The 24,666-nt window shown below is 33.1% G+C and overlaps 6 protein-coding genes across 6 annotated transcripts; 2 read left to right on the forward strand and 4 right to left on the reverse strand.

The window, feature by feature from the left end:
• Positions 1–239: 239 nt before the first annotated feature.
• Tsp_02911 (conserved hypothetical protein) lies at positions 240–961 on the reverse strand. Its single transcript, XM_003379196.1, has 4 exons — positions 889–961; positions 615–716; positions 401–467; positions 240–318 (listed from the first exon to the last, which is right to left on the reverse strand). Exons 1-4 carry the CDS (start codon positions 959–961, stop codon positions 240–242), a joined length of 321 nt encoding a protein of 106 aa, XP_003379244.1.
• A 28-nt stretch (positions 962–989) lies between these two features.
• Tsp_02912 (conserved hypothetical protein) lies at positions 990–6,887 on the reverse strand. The gene is made up of 15 exons (XM_003379197.1): positions 6,753–6,887; positions 6,478–6,648; positions 6,160–6,450; positions 5,963–6,117; positions 5,670–5,892; positions 5,496–5,574; positions 3,623–3,756; positions 2,949–3,055; positions 2,543–2,634; positions 2,342–2,438; positions 1,917–2,073; positions 1,795–1,860; positions 1,439–1,594; positions 1,156–1,328; positions 990–1,089 (listed from the first exon to the last, which is right to left on the reverse strand). The coding sequence occupies exons 1-15, from the start codon at positions 6,885–6,887 to the stop codon at positions 990–992; spliced, it is 2,136 nt and encodes a 711-aa protein (XP_003379245.1).
• A 2,180-nt stretch (positions 6,888–9,067) lies between these two features.
• Positions 9,068–11,532, forward strand: Tsp_02913 (conserved hypothetical protein). Its single transcript, XM_003379198.1, has 3 exons — positions 9,068–9,079; positions 9,152–9,295; positions 11,002–11,532. The coding sequence occupies exons 1-3, from the start codon at positions 9,068–9,070 to the stop codon at positions 11,530–11,532; spliced, it is 687 nt and encodes a 228-aa protein (XP_003379246.1).
• A 2,007-nt stretch (positions 11,533–13,539) lies between these two features.
• Positions 13,540–14,308, forward strand: Tsp_02914 (conserved hypothetical protein). The gene is made up of 4 exons (XM_003379199.1): positions 13,540–13,648; positions 13,800–13,882; positions 14,053–14,130; positions 14,252–14,308. Exons 1-4 carry the CDS (start codon positions 13,540–13,542, stop codon positions 14,306–14,308), a joined length of 327 nt encoding a protein of 108 aa, XP_003379247.1.
• Positions 14,309–18,122: 3,814 nt separating this feature from the next.
• Tsp_02915 (conserved hypothetical protein) lies at positions 18,123–19,340 on the reverse strand. The gene is made up of 7 exons (XM_003379200.1): positions 19,208–19,340; positions 19,039–19,158; positions 18,864–18,978; positions 18,725–18,807; positions 18,507–18,666; positions 18,294–18,407; positions 18,123–18,237 (listed from the first exon to the last, which is right to left on the reverse strand). Exons 1-7 carry the CDS (start codon positions 19,338–19,340, stop codon positions 18,123–18,125), a joined length of 840 nt encoding a protein of 279 aa, XP_003379248.1.
• Positions 19,341–19,576: 236 nt separating this feature from the next.
• On the reverse strand, positions 19,577–22,821 carry Tsp_02916 (splicing factor 3 subunit 1). The gene is made up of 9 exons (XM_003379201.1): positions 22,677–22,821; positions 22,302–22,617; positions 21,849–21,897; positions 20,761–21,672; positions 20,273–20,624; positions 20,153–20,206; positions 19,890–20,107; positions 19,763–19,834; positions 19,577–19,678 (listed from the first exon to the last, which is right to left on the reverse strand). Exons 1-9 carry the CDS (start codon positions 22,819–22,821, stop codon positions 19,577–19,579), a joined length of 2,220 nt encoding a protein of 739 aa, XP_003379249.1.
• Between the last annotated feature and the right edge of the window lie 1,845 nt (positions 22,822–24,666).

Below are 24,666 nucleotides of genomic sequence, written 5' to 3' on the forward strand. Positions count from 1 at the left end.
AAATTTGAAGAAGTGAATTTAATAATTAAGAATAAGTTTTGATACCAATAAAATATGAACGCTATTTATATTCAGTGAACATTTGCAAATAACATTTCGTTTAATATTGTAAAATACAGATTTTTTGAAAAATAACAGGTATGCTTCAAAATCATAACTCAATATTCAAACTCACCAATATATCATGAATATCAAGTTGCATCTAGTACAGTTATAAAAAAAAGCAGGTTCCATCTGGATTACATAATTTTCAAATTCCACGCCATGTGCACAGCAGCATAGTCTAAGATATCGCCATGGAATACAGGAAATAAATAACTAACATTTTAACAAAAGTAATAAAATCATGAAATTATAATCTAATTTCATTTCGCTTATTTTAATAAAATAACATACCAACCTGCGTTTCATCCTACAGGTAATTGTTATTAGGGGACCAGCAATTTTTTCATAACCTGATCGTGCTACTGAAACACTTAATTAATGATTCCTGATAATTTTTAATTTAACTACTTTCACCATATAACAGAATATAAATAATCACGGCAAAATACACAACGTTAAAGTCATCTTACTTTAAGATAGAAGATGAAACGTTATTTGTAACAATTAACACGAATGTTCGCGTTGTATTTGAAATGCCACTCGAGATGTGAAATGTTTACTGCCTTGTTGAAGCACTGCTATTGAGTTGTACACAGATGTAAAATAAGCAACTGTAATAACATTTTGTAATAATTTCATTTTGCAAATTTTGTAAAGCATATGGAGGCTAGAAAAATTAAAAAGATATTTAGCCGATGAATAAAGTAAAACGTCAACAATGAAACAAACAACAAACAGTACAACTTTGAATGTTAATAAATAACAGTAAGCGTATGAAATTACCATACAACATTTCATCCAACATCATTTCACAACAGCACAGCTTCGAAAATGGTTTAAAACCATTGAGATCCATAAGCAAATTTATATAAGCGATTTACGTTTCACCTTGAGGTAGTCCATAGCCAAGCGCAAATCGTATCCCAGTTCTTGTTCAAGTAAATGATAAAAATTACAAAAGTGGTAGTCGTAATGAGTCGAGTTCTATATGAAAATCGATTATTTAGTTAATTTCTTTATTCTAAAATAAAATGTATGGAATAAAAATACCTGCTCTTTATAAATGGTACAACAATATTCCACAGAGTGACCAAAAGCATGATCAAAATTTGAAGAAAAAGAAGAAGTGCTCTGATTGCTTGACCACCTGCACTGCTGTCTGATAAGTTTTCCAAACCAACAGCTTGTTGAAGTTCCTTAGTTGACTTTTCCAAAAATTCAACCTTAAATATTTTAGCCAAATTACATTAATAATAAACGATTAAATTCGATTAAATTGAAATATAACTGTGTGTCTCATTTAAGAAAAATAAAAATAGAAACAACTAAATACCTTGGCTTGCATCTGGCCAATCAAATCCTGTATATCTTGAATTTGATCCCGAAATTGATACTGCAAACGACCTTCGATCATTTGAACTTCTTCTTTCAAATTGGAAATTTCTGCCTGGTGTAATTCAACCATATCGTTCATCAGATCTTCTAAGTGCTGAAATTACAATGAATTTTAAGTAGCACTAATATAGTTATGTTTAAGCAAGAAGTAATTATAAACAAAATTACTACTCAATAATATTGTTGCCAGAAAATTTTATACCAAAAACACAATTTTACTACTTTGTTTCCAAATATTAGAATCTAATTAATGCAATTTTACAATTACTGAAATCAATCCAAAAATAAATAAACCTGGTAGCGATATTTCTCTTCGTGCAACGCACCATGAAAGAAATTATATTCCTGCTGTATTTGTGCCTAAAAAAATACCATTTATTGACAAATATTTCAAATTTCTATTTAATACAGCATACTTTAAGCCGATCAATTTCGCGAGACAGAGATGTAACCGCATTTTGTAAAGCGCGAACCTCTTCAAAAAAAGGATCCAAATCATCTGGATCTTCAAATCCACGAGAAACACCTTGTATGGGTGACGAGAGCTCGCTTTGATCTTCATCTTTTGAAGAGCTAACAATGCATATATTTATTCGAATTGCTATTTCACACACATAAAAATTATAGCAGACTTTTCAAATAACGTTACAACTCCAGTATATAATTTGAAAATTTAAATCTTCGCATAAAATTATAATTTTAATAATGAAAGCTCAAAGAAAGGCATCAAATTAAATTATGCAGTGTCATTTAAAATTAACTATCCAATAAATACACAAAAATATTTACAAATAATTTCACCAGTACACCTAAGTAAGTTCAGCATTGATTCCAGACATACCTCTCAACATCTTCTGAGTGTAATGGAAAATAAAATGCTGAACTGTCCTCTTCTTTTGCACCAGATTGAATCGATCCTATGGCAGGTTTATGCTTGTCTTAAAAGTAACATAAAGCTCATAAGAGTTCATATTTAATTCAAACAATTTCAAAAATAACACTTAGAAAATGAAAAATCAAACTTACAAATAAGAATACAAACCTGCAGTTGAAGAAAGAGCAATGCTGTCTGCACTACCAGATTTTGATTTCAATAATCGACGGGTCAAATCTTTTGGAGCATTTATCACAGAACTAAAAACAGTCACTTCCAAATTAAACACACTATAATTCATTTAAAAGCAATTTGAACTTCAAACCGTGATCAATTTTATTACTACTGACATGCTTGTTTTACAACTTACATTTAAATTGATTTACTGAGCTAATAATATTCACCACTACTATATCTAATACTAGTTTAAATCATTTACGATGTCCACAAAAATAAAAGATAAAAAAAAGCGCGTTACCCAGTATATTCAGACAAACTTTCTTTAATGTTCACTCCAACATCCCTGTAAAAAATACAATTACACTTGTTCAGTATAAATAAAAATAAAGCCTACTTCAGCCCTTGACCAACATTGGTAAGAACGGTTTCTGTAATCCCTCGACGCATTGATCCCGTTTCACTCAACTTGGTCAACTGATTTTGATATACAAATAATTTTTTCTGAAATTCATCGAAACAGTTACATCGGAACAAATTAAAAATTATTTAAAATAAACTCAACGATAAATATTTATTCAGAACTTCTTTCAATATAATGCTATTTAAAAAAATGCTTGCAGTATGCATTTGAAAGTGAATTCAACTGTAAGCAGAAGTTTATAATTTAACTTTAATTACTTTTCCCAGCACTGTTTTCCTTTATGCAACATAAAAATTTGAAATTTCAAGATAAATCTACAAGAAATCAACACTCGTTAAAATTTCAGTAAAACTGTTCAAATATTCATTAAAAATACTAAAATAAACCTCAAAAAGCTTCAGACAAATAAAAGCATTTATCGTCAGTTAATGCCAGCAAGCGTTCTGCTTTCTGGCTGATTCAGCGTTGATACTTTTCATTACAACTTCAACATCAATCATGCTGTACGTAAATAATCACACGTTTTGTCATATGGCAAATATTCTCTATATGACAAAATTGATTAAAAATAACTAATATTCTGTTCTGTTCAAATTTTATACTTTCACCAAAATCTCTGTAATTCAGTAAACACTAAACAAATTTACCTGCAGAGAATTGATCAATTGAGTAGTTTTTCGATTTTTCCGATTGAACAAAACTCGTATCCTCAAAAGTTGTGGATTATCACTTTCATGATCGTGCAGTTTTCCAGAAACTCGTAGGAATTCATCAACATCAGCTACAATTAAAAAACCAACGTACAAAGTCAGTTTGCAAAAATTTCAAAACAAGTACCCTCCTTCGTTTTCATGGCGGCTTTAATTTTCACACCGATATCCTCAATTTTTTTAATTAGTCTATCTTTATTTTCATTTATTTCAGCCAAATGCGACGGAACAGGGGACTGATTATCCATTTGCATAAACAAACTCATTGAATTTTCATCAGTCTGAAAAAATATTTTAATTCTGTAATCAAAATCAATTTCAAAAAATACAACATACACATAAATGTACATCGAACAGAAACACAGAAATTCAGTTTAATTTTCAATTTGAAAATGGATTGTTTTGGGGATAAATTGTATCCATTGCTATCACACTATTATTAAGTAGATCAATAGCATTCAAAATTAATAAACCAACCAATCCAACAAACAAATAAAAATAAAGCACCTTTACAATTTTGAAAAAATGCTTCAGCACTTTGTCAATTATACTTTCCATTCAAAAATTTAATATTAAAAGTCCTATTAAAACATAAAAGTTAAAAAAAGTTTGTCAAAATTAAATTCAAATGCACTTAAGGCCGGTTAAATTATTTCTGCGTGTTCTGCATCATCCAGTAAAATCACATCATCCAACAACTCTTTTCTATTGCAAAAATATGTCATATAAAATATAATATAAAATTTTTTGATGTAATTTAATTTCTTTCTTTAAAAAAACAATTTATCTAACTCTAGGATTAGTAATCGACAAAGAAACAGCTAATCAGCAAACAAGCAAACCACATTGATTACTATCATCTTAACGAAAACACTTAGCGCTAAAGTTGTGCGTGACATTAGTTTAAAATAAAATCACATTGGAAACATAGTTATTGAAAATAATTCGTTAAGTTATTCATTACGATTTTTATCTTACCCAATAATTATTTCCTATCTTAATAATTCATCGACAATTAAAAATGTTATTCAAAGTACAGTAAGTCGACTTTTAAAGTTTACTGTAATTTCATTCAGAAGGTTCAACAATTTTCGAATTTCATTAAATGAAACTGAGACATTGCTAAAATCTTAATTAATTAAAAAATTAATTCATTTTATAGTAAAAAGTTAAAAATACCTGTTACAGTATAATAATTTCAATCTTTCAAAATTGAAGCAAAAAGTTATACAAAGCTAGGCATCATTAGAAATATTTAAATGAATTATTTCCTCAGTATGACTTTACATTACTGATGGATGTTATCAGCAATAATAAAACTTGACGCAAAATGAAAATTTTGTGTATTTCATCAAAATTAAGACTTTTGTTGAAATTTGTTCACTCGCATTGCCAATCAATTGTCAAAATTTGTCACTCAAAGGTGAACTGTGTCGCTGTCAATTCATAACATACACACCACACATATATATACGGATGTAATATCATAACACATATAAAGCAACAGAACATCTGTTAACGAAAAAACTCGATCGGCTGAGCGCTAGTGGACTGCATTATCATTCACGCGGGAGTATTATTATTATTATTATTATTATTATTATTATTATTATTATTATTATTATTATTATTATTATTATTATTATTATTATATATTATTATTCACTTATTGTTCAATCGTTTATTTCAAATTTTTTATAAAACACATCATTCTAAATAATCCGCTCATATGTGAACTTTTATAAAATATTGTGAAAAGGCAAAAAAAATTCCACATAAGATATCAATGACCATGGATATCATTTTTTACGACAATCTGGACAATACCAGTCACCCTTCGGAGCTTCGGTTACTCCAACACATTCGTAATGAAACCACTCGTATTTGCACTGATAAAAAAATAAATTATGACATTGTTGAATAATATCAAAGTAAAAATTCTTAATAAAAAAAATATATATACTGTTAAACTGTCACAGGCAACCATCGACCCAAAAGAAGGTTGATTACAGTAACAATAGATGGACTGATCATCGATGTCACCTGCTTCTGCATTAGCATCCGCTTGGGCGACAACTTCCGTGTTCACGGCCGAAGCTTTTTTAGATGCTTTGCTTCGACCGTGAGAACCGTGGTGATGATGATCGCGTGTAGTGGAAGTTGCGGCTGCTTCAACGTCAAGTAGTGCAGTTACCCGGCTGCTCACTCTGGAACAGGAAAAGCAAAACAATTATTCACCATTAAAATAAATATTGAATCCACAAATAGACAACATACTTTCTTAATCGACCGTGGCGTGATTCATTCTTGGTTGTGACCAAGGGTTGTGGTGTTGGTTTTACTTCTGGTAATTCGACATCACTTCGTTGCTCAGTTTTAACAACCATATTTTCCAAAACAGTCGGTGCATCTGAATTCGCCTGTCTTGTTGTCTGCAATTATTGAAGAAAAAAAAATAAAATTTCAATAATAACATATTGCATTGTATTGTTATAAGGTACTGTGAAACTTTTCAACTGTACCAACTGTGAAGATGACTGCAGTTGATTGTCACTTTCCGAATTTCCAGACTTTTTCGAAACTGTCGTTGTTGCATCCCCACCATTTTGAGTTGAAGCAGGTTGAATTCCTCCAGCTATTTTCGGCGCGTGAACGCGTTTACGACGTCGGCCATTCCTTCCGGCCACATGAACCCTTTCCAGGGTTGCATTCTGTCGTTCCATCTCTTGTTTCACTCCTAACGATAGCAAAAATAATGCAAAAACCTTAAAATTAAAATTAAAAATGAAAACAAATGCACTTCTTTCAATGCGATCCGCGCGGCCAGCATTTTCTTCGTCAAGAGCAGCACGTAAACGATTGTATTCCTGGTCAACTACCAACTTATATCGTTCAAGCAAATCCTCAACTGACTGCATTACTGCCACCTTTTCCTTGGCCAGATCTTCTTCCTCTTTGTAGTACTGAAATTTTATCAATCATTTTTATTTACAAAATCCGTGCAATAAAGTATTTGCAAAACACAAGTAAACACCAATTACAGTAGAAAAGATCAACATTCACATACTTGCTTTATTCTCACAAAATGACAACCTCTTTCTTCATCTGTCATGTTGTGGGCAGCTTCAAAAAATGCTTCTGAAACACGATCATTCCGTTCCAGGACACCTGAGAAGTGAAATACTGTTAAACATTTAATCATACACAAAAAATACTGAAATCAGTTTCTATTTCAATAATTTACCAACTACATAATGAATGTTCAAAAACTGCTGTGATTATTAATAAGATACAACTTAAGTACACTTTGCACGATGAAATACAACACAACAGTGATGCCAAATAATTTTTAAGCATCACATTTTTCATCAAATTTACAGACATTACTTTATAAACCAAAACACTGGCCGAATAAATAAAATAAAAGTAAAATCATACGGAAAACAATAAAAAACATTATTTATCAACGTAATTGTGCCTATTATTGATTTAATTTATTTAATGTAAATGCACTGAAACAACAATAAAAGTTGTTAATATAAATCGGCAGTGCACATGCTACACTCATTAGCATATAAATTACAAATAAAAAATTAACTTCTTACTCTGCAACTGAATTTCCAACTCGTGAGACTTTGTTAATAAATCACGAAGTTCTCCAGGCATTGGAGACACTGCTATAAATAAATAAATATATATATATATAAATATAGCTGTATATATATAGACGTTAGAAATGAACATTGAAATCTACATTACCTTCCAGCACATCATACCAGTGTTCCATTTGCAGGCTAAAAATAAAATATTTCACAAAATTCTTTTATATAAATAACTGTAAATATTAAATGGAAAAAAATTTATAATAGATTAAAAAATAATTCATATATTTTTTATTAACATAGAAACAATAACATTAACATCAAAACAATTGATTAGAATATAACATTTAAATTTCATATACAATAAAAATGATAAATATTGAAAAACTTAACGCTCGAAAAAATGTATGATTCTTTTAAAAATTATATTAATACATCTCAAATTAAAATTCCGAAAAAATTTAACGCTCTTAAATACTTCAAACAGTTACAAACTAAAAGGAGAACAAAATATTACCTTTTACTATAACAAACAAAATTTAGATTATTATTTATCAATCATTTAGATTATTATAATCATTTCGTTGATTATTAAAAAACTGATAAATATAAAGCATGAAAAACACTTATTTAAATGAAAATAATACGAAATTATGATGTTACTCAAAAATTTATAGGTGATAGTTTACTGTAAAATATTAGTAAAAATCAAGATGAAATTGTTAAAGCGTCAGACGTATTGCATTGAAATTTATATTCATATGATTCGTAAATTTCCGTAAATAATGGTAATTTTTTAAAATCTGCAAAAACATGCAAACTATATAAGCATTTAAATTGCAAATCATGACAAACGACTGAATTACAAAATAATGACAAGCAGGTAACTCGTGTCATATTACGGTACTAGCTATTCCATTGCTTCAATCACCTTATTTACAAACAATGAAATGTCATTTGCTAGAATTTTATCAAAACAGCATTTTATAAAATTAAATTTATATTTTCTAAATCAAAGCAGTTTTATTATTATGATGACATTTTACGTAATATTTGGTTTTTCTTTTCAAATTTTTAAATAAAATATTTCAATATGAGAAGTGAATTAGATAGAGGGGAGTGAAGTAGACAGCCCAGTAATAATAATCAAGGGACATTTTTATAAAAAGATCGATAATGCCGTCGTTTTGCATGACGGCTGCTCTACTTGCCAACTGTTCAAGCAACAATTCTACTCGAAGAAAACATAGCCACATACATTTTAATGCACCTCCAAAAAGAACAGTTTGCAATCAATGGGATTATAATTTCAAATGAAAAATTAGGTTACGTATTAAATTTTTGTGGGTTTAAAAATTCCTTTTCAGTGATTTATTTAAATGTTTCTAAACCGTCTCTTTTCAAATACTTCAAATTCATAAATGCGTTAAAGTTTACTATCAGTTGCGACTTTTTATGCAAACGCTTATGAATGAATGAATAAATTACACTTTTTTAAAATAAACATACCTTTTCAAAAGAGATGACATTTTTCTTATTATCTATATCAGTCGTGCGCCACCTATTTCAACAAACTAGCCAGCCATTTTTACGGTAAAATAAGCTGAACCAAAGTTTCAGTATTACAGATTGTGGTGATGATTTGATTAAATTTCCACTACAAGTAAATAGATACGCCGAAAGAGTTATGTAAACGTAAATGCCAAAAAAATGAACAATAGTTTGATCGACGGCGAATAAAAAAATATGTTACAACGTGTCTGCTGGCATACTAGCAAAAATGCAATTCACGGTATGTGTTCAAATGATTATGAGAAATAAATTTGAATGAAATATATAATCTTTTTGACGTATTGAATTTTAGATTCTCATCATTGCTTTGTCTGTGCTGTGCTATGGAAATGCACTACCATCCAGACCCTACTGGGATCATACAGCCAAACCACCGGTTAAAAGCACTCCAAATGTTATTTGTGATGCTTGTGCTGAACACGATTATAACTGCTTAGTAATTTGCAAAGAAAATGCACTAAAAATCAAAGGCCAAGACCAACATTCACCAAGTGTAACTATCACAATTAAAAACTAAATAAAAAGTTTTTAAACTGTTGTTTTGTAGGATAAGCCAAGCACCGAAATCGATCAAAGTACTGCTCATAGCTGTAACTGCAATTCTGGCAATGTCTGAAGCTGAAGAATTGTGAAGAAAACAATTACAACTATCATAATGTGATGATAAATTTGCAAGTAGCGCTTTGAAATTATTTATTTATTTATTTATTTACTAAAGAATTATACCGTAGAAACTAAATATTTTTTAAAGTTTGATGCAAGTGATTGAATATTTCGATTGAATACAGTGAATTGATTAAAATAATTGAATAAAATTTATGATCAAACTGTTGCTGTTTGCCGGCAAGTTTGTGATGCTCCTTACCTGGTTGGTAATGGTTGAATTTTTCATAAATGCATAAATCAGTTGTTCTTAAGAATACCTTTCAATTAGGTGCAAAAGTGTTTGTTTTTCAAAGTTATCGACTAGAATAATGGGAGTGAAAACCTGGAAAGTGATTTTCCCTTTTAAAATGCAGTGAAATTCAGGCAAGCTATGCAGAAACGTTACTAGCATAGTTGTACAAGAAGCACAAACCATGCAACAAGTTTCAAGAACCCACACGCATGCAATTAATTGCAGCTTATCTGTTGATTTCAACGCGTGTAAAACACAACATTAATTCTGACAAATGAATAATTAATTTTTGTATATATTAATTACTGCACTTTTTAGAATAGACATTAGCAGCTTAGTATTAGAACAAGAGGAAGAAAAGAAGTGCAAAACATTCAAAATTTATCTCACAAAAATAAAATTTTTTACAAAAGTGCAATTTTTCACAAAATTCATGTAAAAGTGGTTAATTTTTATTTCCACACGTCGGAAGAGATTATTATCACAGTGTAATGATTGGCATTAAGCAAGAATGTTAGTCTGTGGTTGAGTTAAACAAAAAAAAATATGCGTACAACGCAATCAGGTGAAAAGGAAAAATGAATAAAGTATAGAATAAATAGAATGGAAGTAGAAAAAACGAATGAAGAAAAAAAAAGATGCTGATGTTCGAATCGATGAAAAAAACATACAATAAAGAAAAAACAAGAAAAAAACAGAAGGGCGGTCTTTGCAACCCGCTATGATCATCAATAATAATAATAATAATAAAGCTATTCAAGCTATTTATAAAATATTTCAAAAAATGAAAAACAAAAAAAGGCACTGATACGTTTCTAAGATTCATATATGATCAGCTCTGAAAATAATAATTTCAGGAGCATTAAAATGGAAGAAAAAAACAATTTGACATTCAAAGCGACAAAGGCACTCTGAATTTTTTGAATCGCTCATCTCAATGAGCAGGATGTTTTCAAGATCAGCAACAAAAACTGCGTCAAAGGCGTGGTCTGTCCATGTGCATGGTCGATAAGAATATTTTTCAGAAAAAAAAGAAAAAAACGAAATCACATGCACTGCTTTTTTTGAATTTCCTATGCAGCAGTGCGTCGGTTTTGGAGGAAAAAAGAAAAAAAACAAAATAAAAACTAGTGAAACGTGAAAAAAAGAATCAAAGCATGACCAACGCTTTGCTGTTGGAAGAAGCAGTGGATGATGATGTTGGGGCTGTTGTTGTTGTGGTGGTGGTGATGGTGGTGGTCAAGTCATGCAAGCTGGACGAATTCAGCAAATACGAAGAAGCTGCAGCAAAAGCCGACGTGTCGACTTCACGATGGGTCAACGGCGTCACACCTGTGGGCACACTCAACGGGTCGAATGTGAAAAACTTCGAAGGGGTCTGTTCCATGGGCAGAATCGGCGTCGACGAGAGCAACAATTCCGACTTGAAGCTGTCGTCGGCTTTGGATATTGTGACAACGTTCAAAGTGTTCGGTCTGGGCAAGAAAATTTTCCGCCCCGTCAGGGAAGTGTTACCGTTCGCCGGTGAATCAGCCGCTCTGGGACAGTTCTGCGTTGCGGAAGGCAAATTTGAATCATCCGAACTGAACGAATCCAATGCGTCACGATCGTCACCGGATGAAAATGTGCCGGGCAGTGGCGTGCACCGGCATACTGGCAAGTGTTCATCTAAAAGCAGCTCCAATTCCATTTTCCTCTCCTCCAACCGTTCTGACTCTTCTTTCAATCGTCGCTGCTCCATCAACAACTGCTCCACTTCCTTAAAAATGAAATAAACAGCATATTTAATACAACAAATACAAACGGAAAAAAAAGATTCTCTTTGGTCAACGTTATATATATATATATATATATGCATATTTTGTATGACCATTTCCAGCTTGTTCAAATGGTCCAACCGTCGACGTCGACATCGCGCTGCCGCTTCCTTGTTCCGCAGTCGCCGCAAACGACGCTTCTCTTCCTCCTCTGGAGTCAAAATCAACGTCTCCTCTTTGGGACGACGACCACCGGCACGCTTTTTGGGCGGTGCCTCGATAGCGTAGGACGCGTCCGCATCGCACGAATCGTACGATGTTTCACCGTACGCACCCTGGGAAAGAAAAGATAATAATAATTCTTGAAGAACACTGAAGTAACAAAACGGAAAAACAAGGACTCAAACAACTGCATACGGAAGGCAACATGGACATAGTTTGTTGTCGTTGCTGCTGCTGATGCAATTCACCGGCTGAACTTGGCCCGTAGTGAAAACCACCACCACTACCACCACCACCAACGCAATAATTTGACTGATCAGAAATCTGAATATAAAAGATGATATTATATGATGAAATGAAAGATGATAACTAATAAATGACAAACAAACAGAGGCATGAAAAGAAAAAAATTCACATCGCACATGTTACTACTACATCAAGATGTTTTTCTCTCTTTCCAACCAACGTCAACTACAATAGAATAGAACACTTACGCTGACCGCAGATGAAGACGACGGCGACTGAACATAGCAGCCTGTGTGCAGTTGAACTGAACGATGCTGATGATTGGGGTGAAATGATTCCGCCGCTTTGGCGATAACTGGCGTTTGGTATCCAGCAGCAGAATGCCAACCTTGAAGTACGTGCGGATGTATAGTACCGTCGGTACACGAAGAATTTTGCTCAACACCTACATTCGTCGTCTGGCCGGCAAATAATAAATCAGAAGACAAAGACGATGGCCAGTACATTCTCAACTTGTCCAAGTATACTATTATGGCAGGCTTGTGATTTCAAACAGTCGGACAGTCAGAGGGGGAAATGTAATTCTTTTTACAATTTGATTGTTCGACCAAGCAAGCACAGAGTCCCACTGTCAAAAATATACCAAACACAGAAAAGCTAGCGGCCGAATGGTCAACATCAACTGCTATTGGACAATTCGATTGGCTGATCAACAATTGGTCGTTGAAAATGTTCAAACAACGCGTCGACCAATTTGATCGATATTTAAAAAATGGACAAATTAAATAAACAAAATATTGTAAAATGAAATAAAAAAGCAGACCCAAGCCGGATTGAAATGGTGAAAGAAAACAATTCCCCTCGTGAATACTGTTCATCATCCAAATTGATCAGATTGACGAGCATCGATGAAGTGATGTGAAAAATTGAAATATAAAAATAGCATAAATAACAAGCGCATCGCGAGTCGCTTTTGTGCACCGTTAATCTCTGATTTTCAATTATAAGAAGACTAACAAAAAGGTCAATACAAACAAACGGAAAAAGTAAGAAAACGAAGTAGAAGCAGCAGAAGAAGTAGAAGAAGCGACGGCGGTATAACAAACAAAATCATCACCACCAGTATTGTCTGATCAGCCGTATACAGAACACACAGGTCGGGTCGTTCCCAGCAAATTGCGTACAACAAATGACGACTATTAAAGTCAAACTTTTGTTGACATTAAAATTCGAGCAAATAGCTTAAGGCCGTTGGTCGGTGTTTGTTCGTAGGTGCGACAAATACTAGCCGGCTAGCAAAGGCATGTCAACAACACAAACACAGTCAACGCCCCCAGCTCGTCGACCGATCATCTCTCTCAGATCTCAGGGCTGTATAATAATAATAATAATATTTCCAATCGTAAAAACGCTTTTCCCCCATAAAATTACAACTCTCCCCCACTGTCGTTTAATCAGACAAAAGAAAAATAAGCAACTCATCTCCATCTATTTCTACAATCTCTGCTTTGGAACACGGACGTCTGTTGGTAAGAATCCTGACCGCCTGCCACTACCATGCACACGTCCAACAAGGAGACAATGCAAAAAAGTTGGCATTCATTTTTTCACATTCCTTGTAGACAGCATTTTCACCAACACAAACAAAGCGTGCACGCAAGACAAAGTAATTCAAACGGGAAACAAAAGCCAATTTTCACAATACAATAACACACGGTTGTTGTTCTTTTTATTTTTTTTCTTTTGCTTATCATATTCTGCAAAATCAAACCGTTCCATTGTTTACGTCAATGAAAATTTGCTTACTGTTTCTCTAGATAATTGCAATGTTTATTTCACAGCAGCAACAACAACACAACACAACCATCATAAAACAACAATAGCAGCAGCAGTCATTGTTGTTTTTAGCTCGGCTGCTATTTCAAGAAAGCTTTATTTTCGCTTGAATGAAAAAGCAAAGCGTGAGATAATATCAAAATTGAAAAAGCATGACAATATCGAAACTTAAATGCAAATCAAACATCACTGCTTTAGACCACTTTCTATTGTTTGAAGAAAATTTATACTCAGCAGACAACACCAAGCAAATCTTTTCGCCCAATCAACCCACATTGCTGCAAGCAGCCAACAACAACATTTCGAACATGTGTAAAATATTTTCACTGCACTTTTTGCTTTGTCAAACATTGCTCTTGTGTTACTTTTTTGTTGCTTTCAATTTGATACTGTGCTTGAGAAAATTCAAATTTCATTTACAACTCTATTTCAGAAGAACATTCAGTTGGAAAACAACAAAAAAAGGCAAAATGCCCCAACCGAAAACTGAATCAGAAAAATGAGAAGAATAATATGCGCTTTTCACGCTGAAAAAGTAAAACGGAAAACGGAAAAAAACCTCTGTTTACACCTCATGTATACAACATCAATAATTAAAGATTATTAATTAATAATTTCTACAATCCTTACGTTTCTTTTTGCGACAATGCGATATAATGATGATTGATATTTTCTCAAAATAGAGCGCTAAAACTTTCGCCTTTTCAACACAACAATTACAAAGGTGCATTCAGAGCAATCGAAAAGTTAGACATAGAAAAAAACCATCAAATTCATACAATACAAAATAATCTATACAATTATAAGCAATAAAACTCAACTTTATATGAACAAATGAAGAAAAAAACAAATAGGAACAGGCTTTTTCCCTATTTAATAATAAAATAAGAAACTAATTTAGCATTTAACTAACATTAGATATTGCAACAAAAAAAGAAATACCTCAAATGTTCCAACTACTCTGGAAAAAGTTACAGAAAAAATGAAAACAGCTTTATACCTACATAATATGAATCTGGTCATAACAAATATCTGTCAACGCTTGCAAATTAACAAGTACTTGCAATAAAGAAAATGACAATGGCCATTTCATACGAAACTAAATGTAAGAACTTTCTTCTTAAACTGAAAAGCTTCTTTTGACTTTTTTTCTGAATAATTGACCAAATCTAAACTAAATAATAAACAATTTCAGTTCAAAATTCATCACCGAATAATAATTTTTATATTCGATTGCAAAAATTGTTTGCCATCAATTTAACATTCCCAACCGAATGCTCGAGAACTGATTTCTAAAGTTTTCTTTTCCAGGACAAACAATTAAAATTTCCATAAACTGCTGAAGTACAAGCCATAAAACACGCAAGACTGTTCAATAGAACGTTAAACATCAACTGCTATAACTGTTCGCTCTTTCAAATTAATGCAGTAAAACTACTTTAAACATAGCTTCCGCATACGTTGAAGCAACAATTTATTCAATCGCATTCAAACTACCTGCATTTAGTTGACAATTTTTAAAATCACTTTTTTTACTTTCAGAGAATTGCATAATTTATCTCGTAATAAAACTAATATCGCAATTTCAATTGCAAAACAAATCTCACAAATTTGACATTTTCAAACATTTACTATGTTTATGCAATTTTTTAATCAATAATAATCGAAAAAATAACTTAAATAAAAATTAAAATAACCCAAATAATGAAGCTGGATACCAATATTTGTGAAAATTAAAAACTGCAAGAAAACAAAGATTTTAAATTAAATTTTCTTCAAAAAAACCGAAACACAGAATTACTAGATTCAGTGGAAGAGCAAAGTTATGTAATCACATCACTTTAAGGCATAAAAATTAACTAAATGTATACTGATAAAGCGAGAAAAATGTGCTGCAAGCAATTAACCGCGATCAACATGCATACACATCACGTTTGGATCTTTTGGAATTGTTTCTTCCATTCATTCAAATCAAAATCTGATATCTAGTAAAATTTTAAAATTTTCTGCTGCAAATACAAAATTCTCGCCCCTGACTGCTGTATGCAAACATACACACTTATAATACGGAAAATAAAACAAGCAAATAACTTCCCACATTTCTCAGTTAAAAGTAAAGTAACTCAAATGATTTTCAGCTGATTCGCCTGTATTAAATAATATTCACAAATTCACTAGTCTGCTTTATGCCATTTATAAAAATGTACAAAAATGAATATCCCTGCCTTTGTTATCAATATAAACCTGAAAATCATAAGAATTTGAAGAAACCAAGTACTATCCTACTGTAATTTGGGCAACCAACAGTATCAAAAGACAAAAAAGCATCTTGTTGTAAAAATTGGTGCGTGACCTAGAAGAACTCTTTTTTTGTACAGAATATTGGGTTAAAACTGAAAAATTCAATTTTAACATTCCTTTTCTTCGTGCAAAATTTCAACGACATTTCCATCAGCCAAATACAACAACGAACCAGTTTACAAATTAGCCAAATCGAAAAGTCGATCTTTTTCATTTTTTAAGCATTCAATCGATCACACATACTCATCATTCAACTCTGACCGTGCCGTGCAATGAGAATGCACCGCGACGGCTAGCGTTTCAAAAGTTGTCTTAGCACAGACATAACTGTGCAAACAATTCGAGAAATCGAAATGCATCTGCTGTTGTAAAGCAGCACAGTGCTTTAATAAACTGTCCAACTTTTCAATCAGAGATCAACTATACTTCAACAATGAAAATCAATGAATTTAAAACAGGAAGGCTCAGAAATTAATTTCATCACAAAATGTTGACTTTCGATTATCTGAACAAATTAATAATGTTTGAAAATTTAGTCTATCAGGGCTGTTCTGACTGTGCTCAACTGATAATATACGACAAAAAAAATGCTGTTTCCAAACTTCACTAAACTGCTATCGCCGCAGAAAAGAACAAATTTATATCCAAAAGACATTTCAACAATCAAGAAATGAAACTTACGACTGAAATTAAGCTAAATTTTTAAAGACGACAATTCTATACTATACATACATACTGTATATATATAATACGGTATGGCTTTAGTGAAAATTACACGCTTCACACAAGAATCGCACATCAACAAACAAATGTGAACAAAATAAATACAAAGCACTATATACATAATTTAAGTTTTCATTTTAATGCCTCCTCTGTTCGTCATTGAATGATAAGTTTATATTTCACAGAAAAAAGCAATAATAAAAAAACTTGCTTACTGCTAAAAATCTACTGGTCAGCAAAAGGGAGAGTGCAGTTTGCTTCTTCTTCTTCTTCTTCTTCGTCTTCTGAACTTGAAAAATCATCAAATCGTCTCAAGGCACAACGTGCTCATCTTCATAGTTTTATCAACTTCGCAATAAATGCTTCAGTGTGAATCACCAATGTCACCCGACTACGTGTATACACCAATGACTCACAAAACTACGTCATTTTCAAACCGGAAAAATTTATTTCCACATACTGTAACAAAGACTGATTATCAAGACTTTTTCACATTTATATTCAACAATCGCCATTGAATGAAAAATAACCGAAAATGTATTTTGCGAGTAATTTTAAAATTTTCATCACATTATTTTTTCATGCAAAATTAATTATTCAGCAATCACAAACAAACTAGTCAACTGTTTGCAGCGCATTCTGCTTTTTCTAAAAATAAAAACTCCACTCTACAATTGCTCCAAACAGATCAGATGAAATTATTTCAGTGAAAAAAGAAAAACATTATTTAACATGGATTTTTGTCAAAAGAAAATTGAAATATTTACTGTAAACCAATTTTTTACATTCAAATTTTACTGTACATTGTAAAACAGCAATCAACAATCAAAACGAACGCTGTCAGTTATCAATCAATCAACGTATCAGATAGCTTTTCATTCATTATTTGCAGGAAAAGTTCAAAGCTTATGTTAAAATTTTTTCAAATGTCAAAAATTTGAAAAGCACGTCAAAACAAACCCACGTCACTGGAAAATAAATATTTTCCCGTCTGGTTTTAAATAGCTCTTTGCAGCTTTTGTCACCATGACAATTCATTATTGTAAACAACGTTTTAAACAGTTCAAAAGTTTCTTCAAAGCTTTCAATATTTGCATGCTAAACTGTTTGTTCAATAAAATGATCAATATAAATAGTTAGGAGCAGAAATGAATTGTTTATAAAATTAGCATAATTTCAAATCAGTGAAAAGAAGAAAAGAAAAACTTACAAATTATCTGAAAGAAACGATGTGCTATTTTTTCAAGCTCCAATGAAAAGTGAGTGTCAAAAAGAACAAATTAGCAAAGTTCAAATGTGAATTTTTCCCTCGTCCATGATTCACCGATTGCACAACGATTCTCTTCAACAAACAACGCCCGTCCGGAACCGTCAATGAGAATGATCGAATGTGTTCTGCATAAATAAATAAAGTCAGTATAATTTATCGTTATTGTTAACAATATGCAAACCTAGTTCCGTATTCTTGATGCGGCAATAAATCGTAAAAACATCGACTTAGCCGTTTTTGCATTGCCGTCTCATAATGTGCACCTTGACTCTGCAACTGATCATCAGGGAAATTCCTTCAAAAATACTCCATGTTCCACATATATATATATATATATACATTAACAACTGTTTTCAATGAAAGTATTTTTAAAAAAATTTATTCTTATTATTACTCTTTTGTATCTTTCAAAAGATTTAACAAATCTGCTAAAACAGGCTCAGGATCTTGCGTAGATGAATGAGATTTCAATACGATATTTTCAAATCGTTTCAGACCACGCTTCACTTTCAAAAATGGTAAATCAGGAACACTGTTGCCAAAACCGTACACACCTCAAACAACGTTGCTTTCATTTCATTATTCAACTTCACAGATGGTCTATATATATACCGGTAAAAAAGGATTCTATTCCTCGATTTGACTGATTTGAATATGTAAACAAATTCCACTGAAATCGACTGTTTAGCAAACGCCTAAAAACAATTCTTTTTTTAAATTTCATTAAAGAATTAAAAAAAAATCAACTCACCTCTCCAGCAAAAGCAACACAAAACCACTATACTTCTGAGCATGGGGAACAATCATTTCTTGCAAATAGCAAAGTGGATCACAAGTACATTGTAAATATTCTTTCACCAAATTTCCTGTGTAAGGAAAGAAAAAAAAGAATAACAATCATACAGAAATATTCAATTGGAAAATACCTCGACTAAATTCCGCTTTTGTTGAACAGATCGGTTCCATGATATTCAAAAGAACCCCAATCCGACCTCGTCGACTAATACCTAGCCATGTTCCGTTCGTTCCTCCCTTCAAATCTGTACCTGAAAAAAACATAAAATATGATTTCACGTCAAAATATCTTCCATATACTGCAGAGAATGTGCCCATCCCAGTGTGCTTTTCTTGTTGGTCTGTTGAAATCTTCGTCGCGATTATTAATCAATACCAATTGCCATTCATCAGGCGCTGCATTGGCTTTCAACATCACAAATGTTAAACACATTCTAATACACGTACATCCATATTGTATGCAAAGAAAAGCATAATGAATTACAATATAATAAGTTTCAGAAGAAACTGTGCCAACATGGCTAGCCATCAATGTATTCAATATCAACAAAAAAAACAACGCTCATAAATTACACAAAGTTTACTAGAAATCCAATGATACTGCAATCAAATATAACAGATTACACCATGGTTAAATTGAAATATAAACGTAATACATTTTGTGGAAATTTATTTTTTTCTTCCACCACGCTCTTTCAATTGCAATTGAACTGTAGAACCATCGAGCATGTTGTAATATGCAAGCGTATTGGCATCTTTTATAAATATATTCTACAAGAATAAAAATACACGTGAATGACATTAAATAATTTGATTAATCAAAAACAAAGAAACAAAAAAAACAAACAAACTCACTTCAAAGGAGAGTTTTTGCTTACTAGCCGGCATTGAAGTGGTTTCTTGAATTTTTCCTTTAATCGCGGAAACCTGACAAAAATCATATTTTTCAAAAATAAAACAATTATAAGAAAGAAAAACTAACTGGATCAGTCAAATTCAACGAATAGGATACGGATTGTCCATTCAAATTCCACTCTGGTTTCTCTGCAGATAAAGGAAACACGACAGTAATATTGACTGGTCCAAGATCGCCGTACTTGTTCAGCCATTCTTCTTCCGGCTTCAACTGTTCTTCAAATGTTTTGGTACGTTTTACCGGTGGTTCTGGTTCCGGTGGATAAGCAGCAGGAGTAGCAATTGCTGGTGGCGGAGGTGGCGGCGGCGGGGGTGGAGGCGGCGCTGCACCATATCCACCGACAGCGGTCGCATGCTGATACATTGCACTTCCGCCAATAGGTGCTGAACAGAAATAGACAAGCAAACCGATGAACAGAATTCAAAAGAAATCAAAATGCGCAACCAGACCTGCTACTCTTGGGTTCTGTTGAAGAAGGTACAATGGGTTCGGCGCCGCAACCACTGGCACCATCGGTGGCAGCAGTGAAGGTGCGACGGATGTGGGCGGAGCAGAAATCACTGCTATATTGGTCGGTTCAGTTGGACGACGTGCGCCGGTAGTCTCATCCACTGCGGTCACTTTGGGGCCGATCCGCTCTTTGCTGGAATCTGGTAACAGACCTTGCGCCCTGTGAATCTGCGCAATTTGCTCTTCAACGTTCACCTTCGCCTGAGCCGCTTTCGACGTGGTCTCAACGCTCGCCTGATGACCATCCCAAATTGTTTTGGGATCAACTTTGCGAATATCTTCTTCTCCCAACTATACAAATAACATTCAATTAGCAAAACTGAAAGCAATTTAACAACTGCCATGCCATTCCAGCAGAATAAAACACGCGTAGTGATTAATTTTTGTATAATATACATACATAGTAAGTATGTAGAAGAGCACTCACCTTTTTACCAATCATTGTTTGTTCGGCTCCTTTAGAACCGACTCCAAAAATGTCAGACCTCCGTTCGGCAAAAGCTTTGATATTAGCACTGATATCTGAACCCAAAGCGAAGACCAATTCTTCTTCTTGACGTTCTTGCAATTCGCGCTCCTTTTGAACAAAATACTGCTGGTCGACAGTGTTGAATTTCAAATGTTCAGTCAACTTGTCAGCCTGGATTTTCTCCCCGGTCAGGGGCGATATAACCCATTTCTGTTCCGATTGGACCTTCTCCAACAGTCGGCTGCGTGGGTTGTAATCCTTGCGAACGGTCACGTTTTCTGGCCTGGGCGGTGCCGGCTGCGGTTGGGTAACTTCGTGAACCGCTTTCGGCTTCGGCACTTGCTGATGCAAGGCGCCCATGCCTTCTTCGTTCGAAAATGCAATTGCACCTTGGTCACCGCCAGGGAACGGCTGATTTTCCACACCTTCACCAGCAAACTGCTGACCAGGAACCTCCTCGTCTGAGTCGACTTCCATTTCGATCGACTGAGCCGATACTTTGTTAGCCTCCATTCGCTGCTGGGCCAAGATCCGGGCACCGACGTCTTTCGGAGTGCAAGGAGGCGGCAGGCCTACCGTCTCCTGGGGCTGAAAATCCACCGTCTGCACGACAACAAAATCATGCCAGTCGATCATCGAATAAGCCAATCTTTCCCTCTCCGCTTCGGCGTCTTCTCGTTCTTTGATTCGACGCTGGTATTGTTCCCAGTCGACCCGCTGTTTCACTAAATCCAAAACTGGCCTCATGCCTCGACATTCATTTTCAAGCTTTTGTACAATATCTTTCGGTGGCAAAATAATCTTCGTGTACTGTTCCACCAAACGAGTAAAATAAGCAAAATTCGAATGCTGTGGTTTCAAAAAATCAAACTGGAAATTTCTCGATTCGCGCGTCATTAGCTGAGTCAAAAAATGACGACCATTTTTAGCAACAAACAACGCCGTCAACTTGATCAAGTCTCTAAATAAATTGATTAAAATGAAAAAAACTCTTTTTTCTCCTGAACCACCATTTGAAAATCAAAACTAATCTAATATTTAATTACATTTACATCAAACGCAACAAACATATTATTCACAAACATGATTAACACCCTGAAATTATAGTTCACATATTAAAACACCACTATACAATAATTCGACTAGACGCTACTTAAAGAAAAATTCTTCAAAGATGAAAAAAATTTTCAATTATAAAATTTATTTTGAATGCACAACTTTTTTCAAACATTTAAATGAATAACTATTCAAACTTGGCATACTGTAGTGACCTTACATTTTTTACAAACAATTATTAAAATACAAATCTGCTTCAACATTATAATATTACCGTAAATGATATAAAAATAAAGACGATAATAGTAAAAAAGCTTTCCTAAACTCTACTAAACTATTTTTATTACCAGACTACTTACATATAACTATTGGATGAACTGCTATAATACTCTAACTAATGCACAATATTAAGCACTTTAATGAAAAAGATCAAATCCACTTACAAATCTAAAGCATTAATCGTCGTCGGATCGGCGATAAATTCAAATTCTGGAGGCGGATCACGAGGAATCCAATCTACCAACTTGATCGCTTCTTGAAGTTTACTTTGTGTCGTAGGACCAGCCTGTGGCTTTGTCGTTTGCATTTCAGTGCATTTGCCATCAGCAATATCGCGGATTTTCTGCTGATAATAGGCATGATAAGGATCTCCAGGATTCAAAAAATTGAATTTAGGATTGTTAATTTCGTGTTGTCGAATACGACTTTCAAATTCAAACCCATTTCTAGCGACAAAACTTGCAGTTTTATCCACAATATCTGTAATGCATGCTTATTATAAAATTGTTAAAAAGCACAAATAAATATAGAATGATCACTTCTAATTTCTGGAGGAGGATAAATTACACCAACAATCGGCTTGCCACTTTTAGATGTATCCAATTCATCTGGATTCTCCGTTGGAACAGCTCCATTGCTGGCAACTGGATTCACTGTATCTAAACCGCCTGTTACTTGAAGCATAACCAATCTAAACAAAATCCTGATTTATGGAAATTAAATTGTTGGTCTTCTTTTATCAGTAAATGGAAAGATACGTTAATAATAAAAGCGTTCCACCACATTTAACACTGCATTTGAAAATTCATAATAAAATTTAACTGTTCAGCAACTAATCTACAATGCACCTTCTAATTATAACCAATTAATATAGCACATTAACTTATTTGAAATATATCAAATCTTTAAATGAAAAAAATACCATTATAAACAACACTACAGAAAAAGACAAAAATTACAGTATCATAATGACAATCAAGTACAATTTATAAAAGTAACATACAGTAATACAAAATTGCAGCAGTGCTTAAGCAGCAGAAAAAGCATGCCAAAAGGGAAAAATATATTCCAAATAGCTTCAAGATGTAATAATAAGCAAAGTTTTGTCATATAAATTATGTTCATTTTTAAATCAATAATATTGCTTACTCATTATGAATATTTTGAAATATAATTGTTTGCTGCTTTGTGGATAATTTTTCAATTATAGCAGTTAATTTTTCATTTCAAACTTTTCCAAATAATTCATATACATCAGTACTGAATCAATATCATTGCAGATTAACAAACGTAAAACTACTCATGCAGCTAGCTACTATTAGCAGATAATTCTTCTTCGAAGCATTTCACTTTTTTATATTTTAATACACACATTACAAACATATATATATACCATTTAGCCGTCATTTAATTCTTCACTTAATCATCTGAAGAATTTATTTTTTTGAACATATATGCAAAGTAGAGGGTTACATTTTCCATACAACCTATGATGCGTGGGTTTGGTCTGCTTTCAGAATCACTCTTCCAATATAGTTGTCGAATATAATTTCAGAATTTTTTTCCTTTTGGGTGGGGCAGACTAATCGCAGCTAGATCTAAGTTGACAAAGTAGTCAAATGTAGTATTCGAAGATAAATAGTTGACAAATGAAAAATAATTGACGCGGAAGGTCGTCTTGCAGGAATCAGTGTTTTGGCTGGCTGATTTTCCGCTGCAGAAAAGGTGCCAATGCATCCGTCGTTTTGGTGGGCACCAAGCAGCATTTAAAACCAGTAGCCAAATTGAAGAAGATGCGGTTGCCGGCGGGCTGTTGTATAAAGTATTGATCATCGACACAGCCAATTGCACAGCCTGACCAACGACCAAACTTAACTATAAGCGTTTCATTTGTTCTTCCATCAACGCGTACAAATTCGATTCCAGATCACAGTCGACGGCGGATTTCTACAGCAAATTTGAAACCAGCTTTACAAAATTCAAAAGACCAGCCAATCACGGAAAACTGTGCCGAAGTGATCTGGCTAAATTTCTACGTACTGATAATCAAACAAAACGGCCATTTTACATTGTTTTTTTCCAACAACTTTTCTTTATCTAACTGAATCTGGCAGGTATCTCTTTTATATTCTTTCTTTACACATTTAGTATGTCTTCTGAAAAAAAACCAAAAATTAAATGTTAATTAAAATACAACAGATGTATGCAATTTTATGAACGGAAATGAATGAGCAATTTACACGAGTAGCTATTTTTTTCAATGATATACCTATCATAGTGTTTTAAAATTGAGATCCCAATTACACAGTATATAAAGTTGGCTTTCAGAACGTCGCATACTGACAAAGAAAGTCGATTTCATGCAGATTAACGTTCATAGGAAAATAGAAGATTATCACTGAAGCAACTTTCATTTCCTTTTTATTTATTTTATTAGTCAAAATGGAAAATTAAGATAAATAAATTTATCTTCAACTTGTGCATAACTTAGTTTAAAATTAGACAAAATGCTTTCAAAAAGATCAACAA

The sequence above is a fragment of the Trichinella spiralis genome (assembly GCF_000181795.1).
Source record: "Trichinella spiralis strain ISS 195 chromosome Unknown Scfld2, whole genome shotgun sequence".
Classification (NCBI taxonomy): Eukaryota; Metazoa; Nematoda; class Enoplea; order Trichinellida; family Trichinellidae; genus Trichinella; species Trichinella spiralis.

Excerpts from the sequence above, each read along its gene's own strand:
- Tsp_02916 (XM_003379201.1), bottom strand. The coding sequence starts at position 22,821 with ATGCTTCAAGTAACAGGCGGTTTAGATACAGTGAATCCAGTTGCCAGC. Across the intron at positions 21,898-22,301 it reads ACGATTAATGCTTTAGATTT|GGTGTTAATCATGTTTGTGA; the intron begins GTAAGTGGATTT and ends CTATAATTTCAG. Across the intron at positions 20,625-20,760 it reads AAACAATGATTGGTAAAAAG|TTGGGAGAAGAAGATATTCG; the intron begins GTGAGTGCTCTT and ends TTATTTGTATAG.
- Tsp_02913 (XM_003379198.1), top strand. Across the intron at positions 9,296-11,001 it reads AACACGATTATAACTGCTTA|TCATGCAAGCTGGACGAATT; the intron begins GTAATTTGCAAA and ends GTGGTGGTCAAG.
- Tsp_02911 (XM_003379196.1), bottom strand. The coding sequence starts at position 961 with ATGGATCTCAATGGTTTTAAACCATTTTCGAAGCTGTGCTGTTGTGAA. Across the intron at positions 717-888 it reads GTTGGATGAAATGTTGTATG|TTGCTTATTTTACATCTGTG; the intron begins GTAATTTCATAC and ends ATGTTATTACAG. Across the intron at positions 319-400 it reads ACCTGTAGGATGAAACGCAG|TTATTTATTTCCTGTATTCC; the intron begins GTTGGTATGTTA and ends TTAAAATGTTAG.
- Tsp_02915 (XM_003379200.1), bottom strand. The coding sequence starts at position 19,340 with ATGTGTTTAACATTTGTGATGTTGAAAGCCAATGCAGCGCCTGATGAA. Across the intron at positions 18,808-18,863 it reads GTGTTGCTTTTGCTGGAGAG|GCGTTTGCTAAACAGTCGAT; the intron begins GTGAGTTGATTT and ends AATTGTTTTTAG. Across the intron at positions 18,238-18,293 it reads CATCAAGAATACGGAACTAG|AACACATTCGATCATTCTCA; the intron begins GTTTGCATATTG and ends TTATTTATGCAG.
- Tsp_02914 (XM_003379199.1), top strand. The coding sequence starts at position 13,540 with ATGCACACGTCCAACAAGGAGACAATGCAAAAAAGTTGGCATTCATTT. Across the intron at positions 13,649-13,799 it reads AAGCGTGCACGCAAGACAAA|ATAATTGCAATGTTTATTTC; the intron begins GTAATTCAAACG and ends CTGTTTCTCTAG. Across the intron at positions 13,883-14,052 it reads TAGCAGCAGCAGTCATTGTT|CAGACAACACCAAGCAAATC; the intron begins GTTTTTAGCTCG and ends ATTTATACTCAG.
- Tsp_02912 (XM_003379197.1), bottom strand. The coding sequence starts at position 6,887 with ATGATTAAATGTTTAACAGTATTTCACTTCTCAGGTGTCCTGGAACGG. Across the intron at positions 2,635-2,948 it reads AATGTTGGTCAAGGGCTGAA|TTCTGTGATAAATGCTCCAA; the intron begins GTAGGCTTTATT and ends GACTGTTTTTAG. Across the intron at positions 2,439-2,542 it reads TGCTCTTTCTTCAACTGCAG|ACAAGCATAAACCTGCCATA; the intron begins GTTTGTATTCTT and ends GTTACTTTTAAG.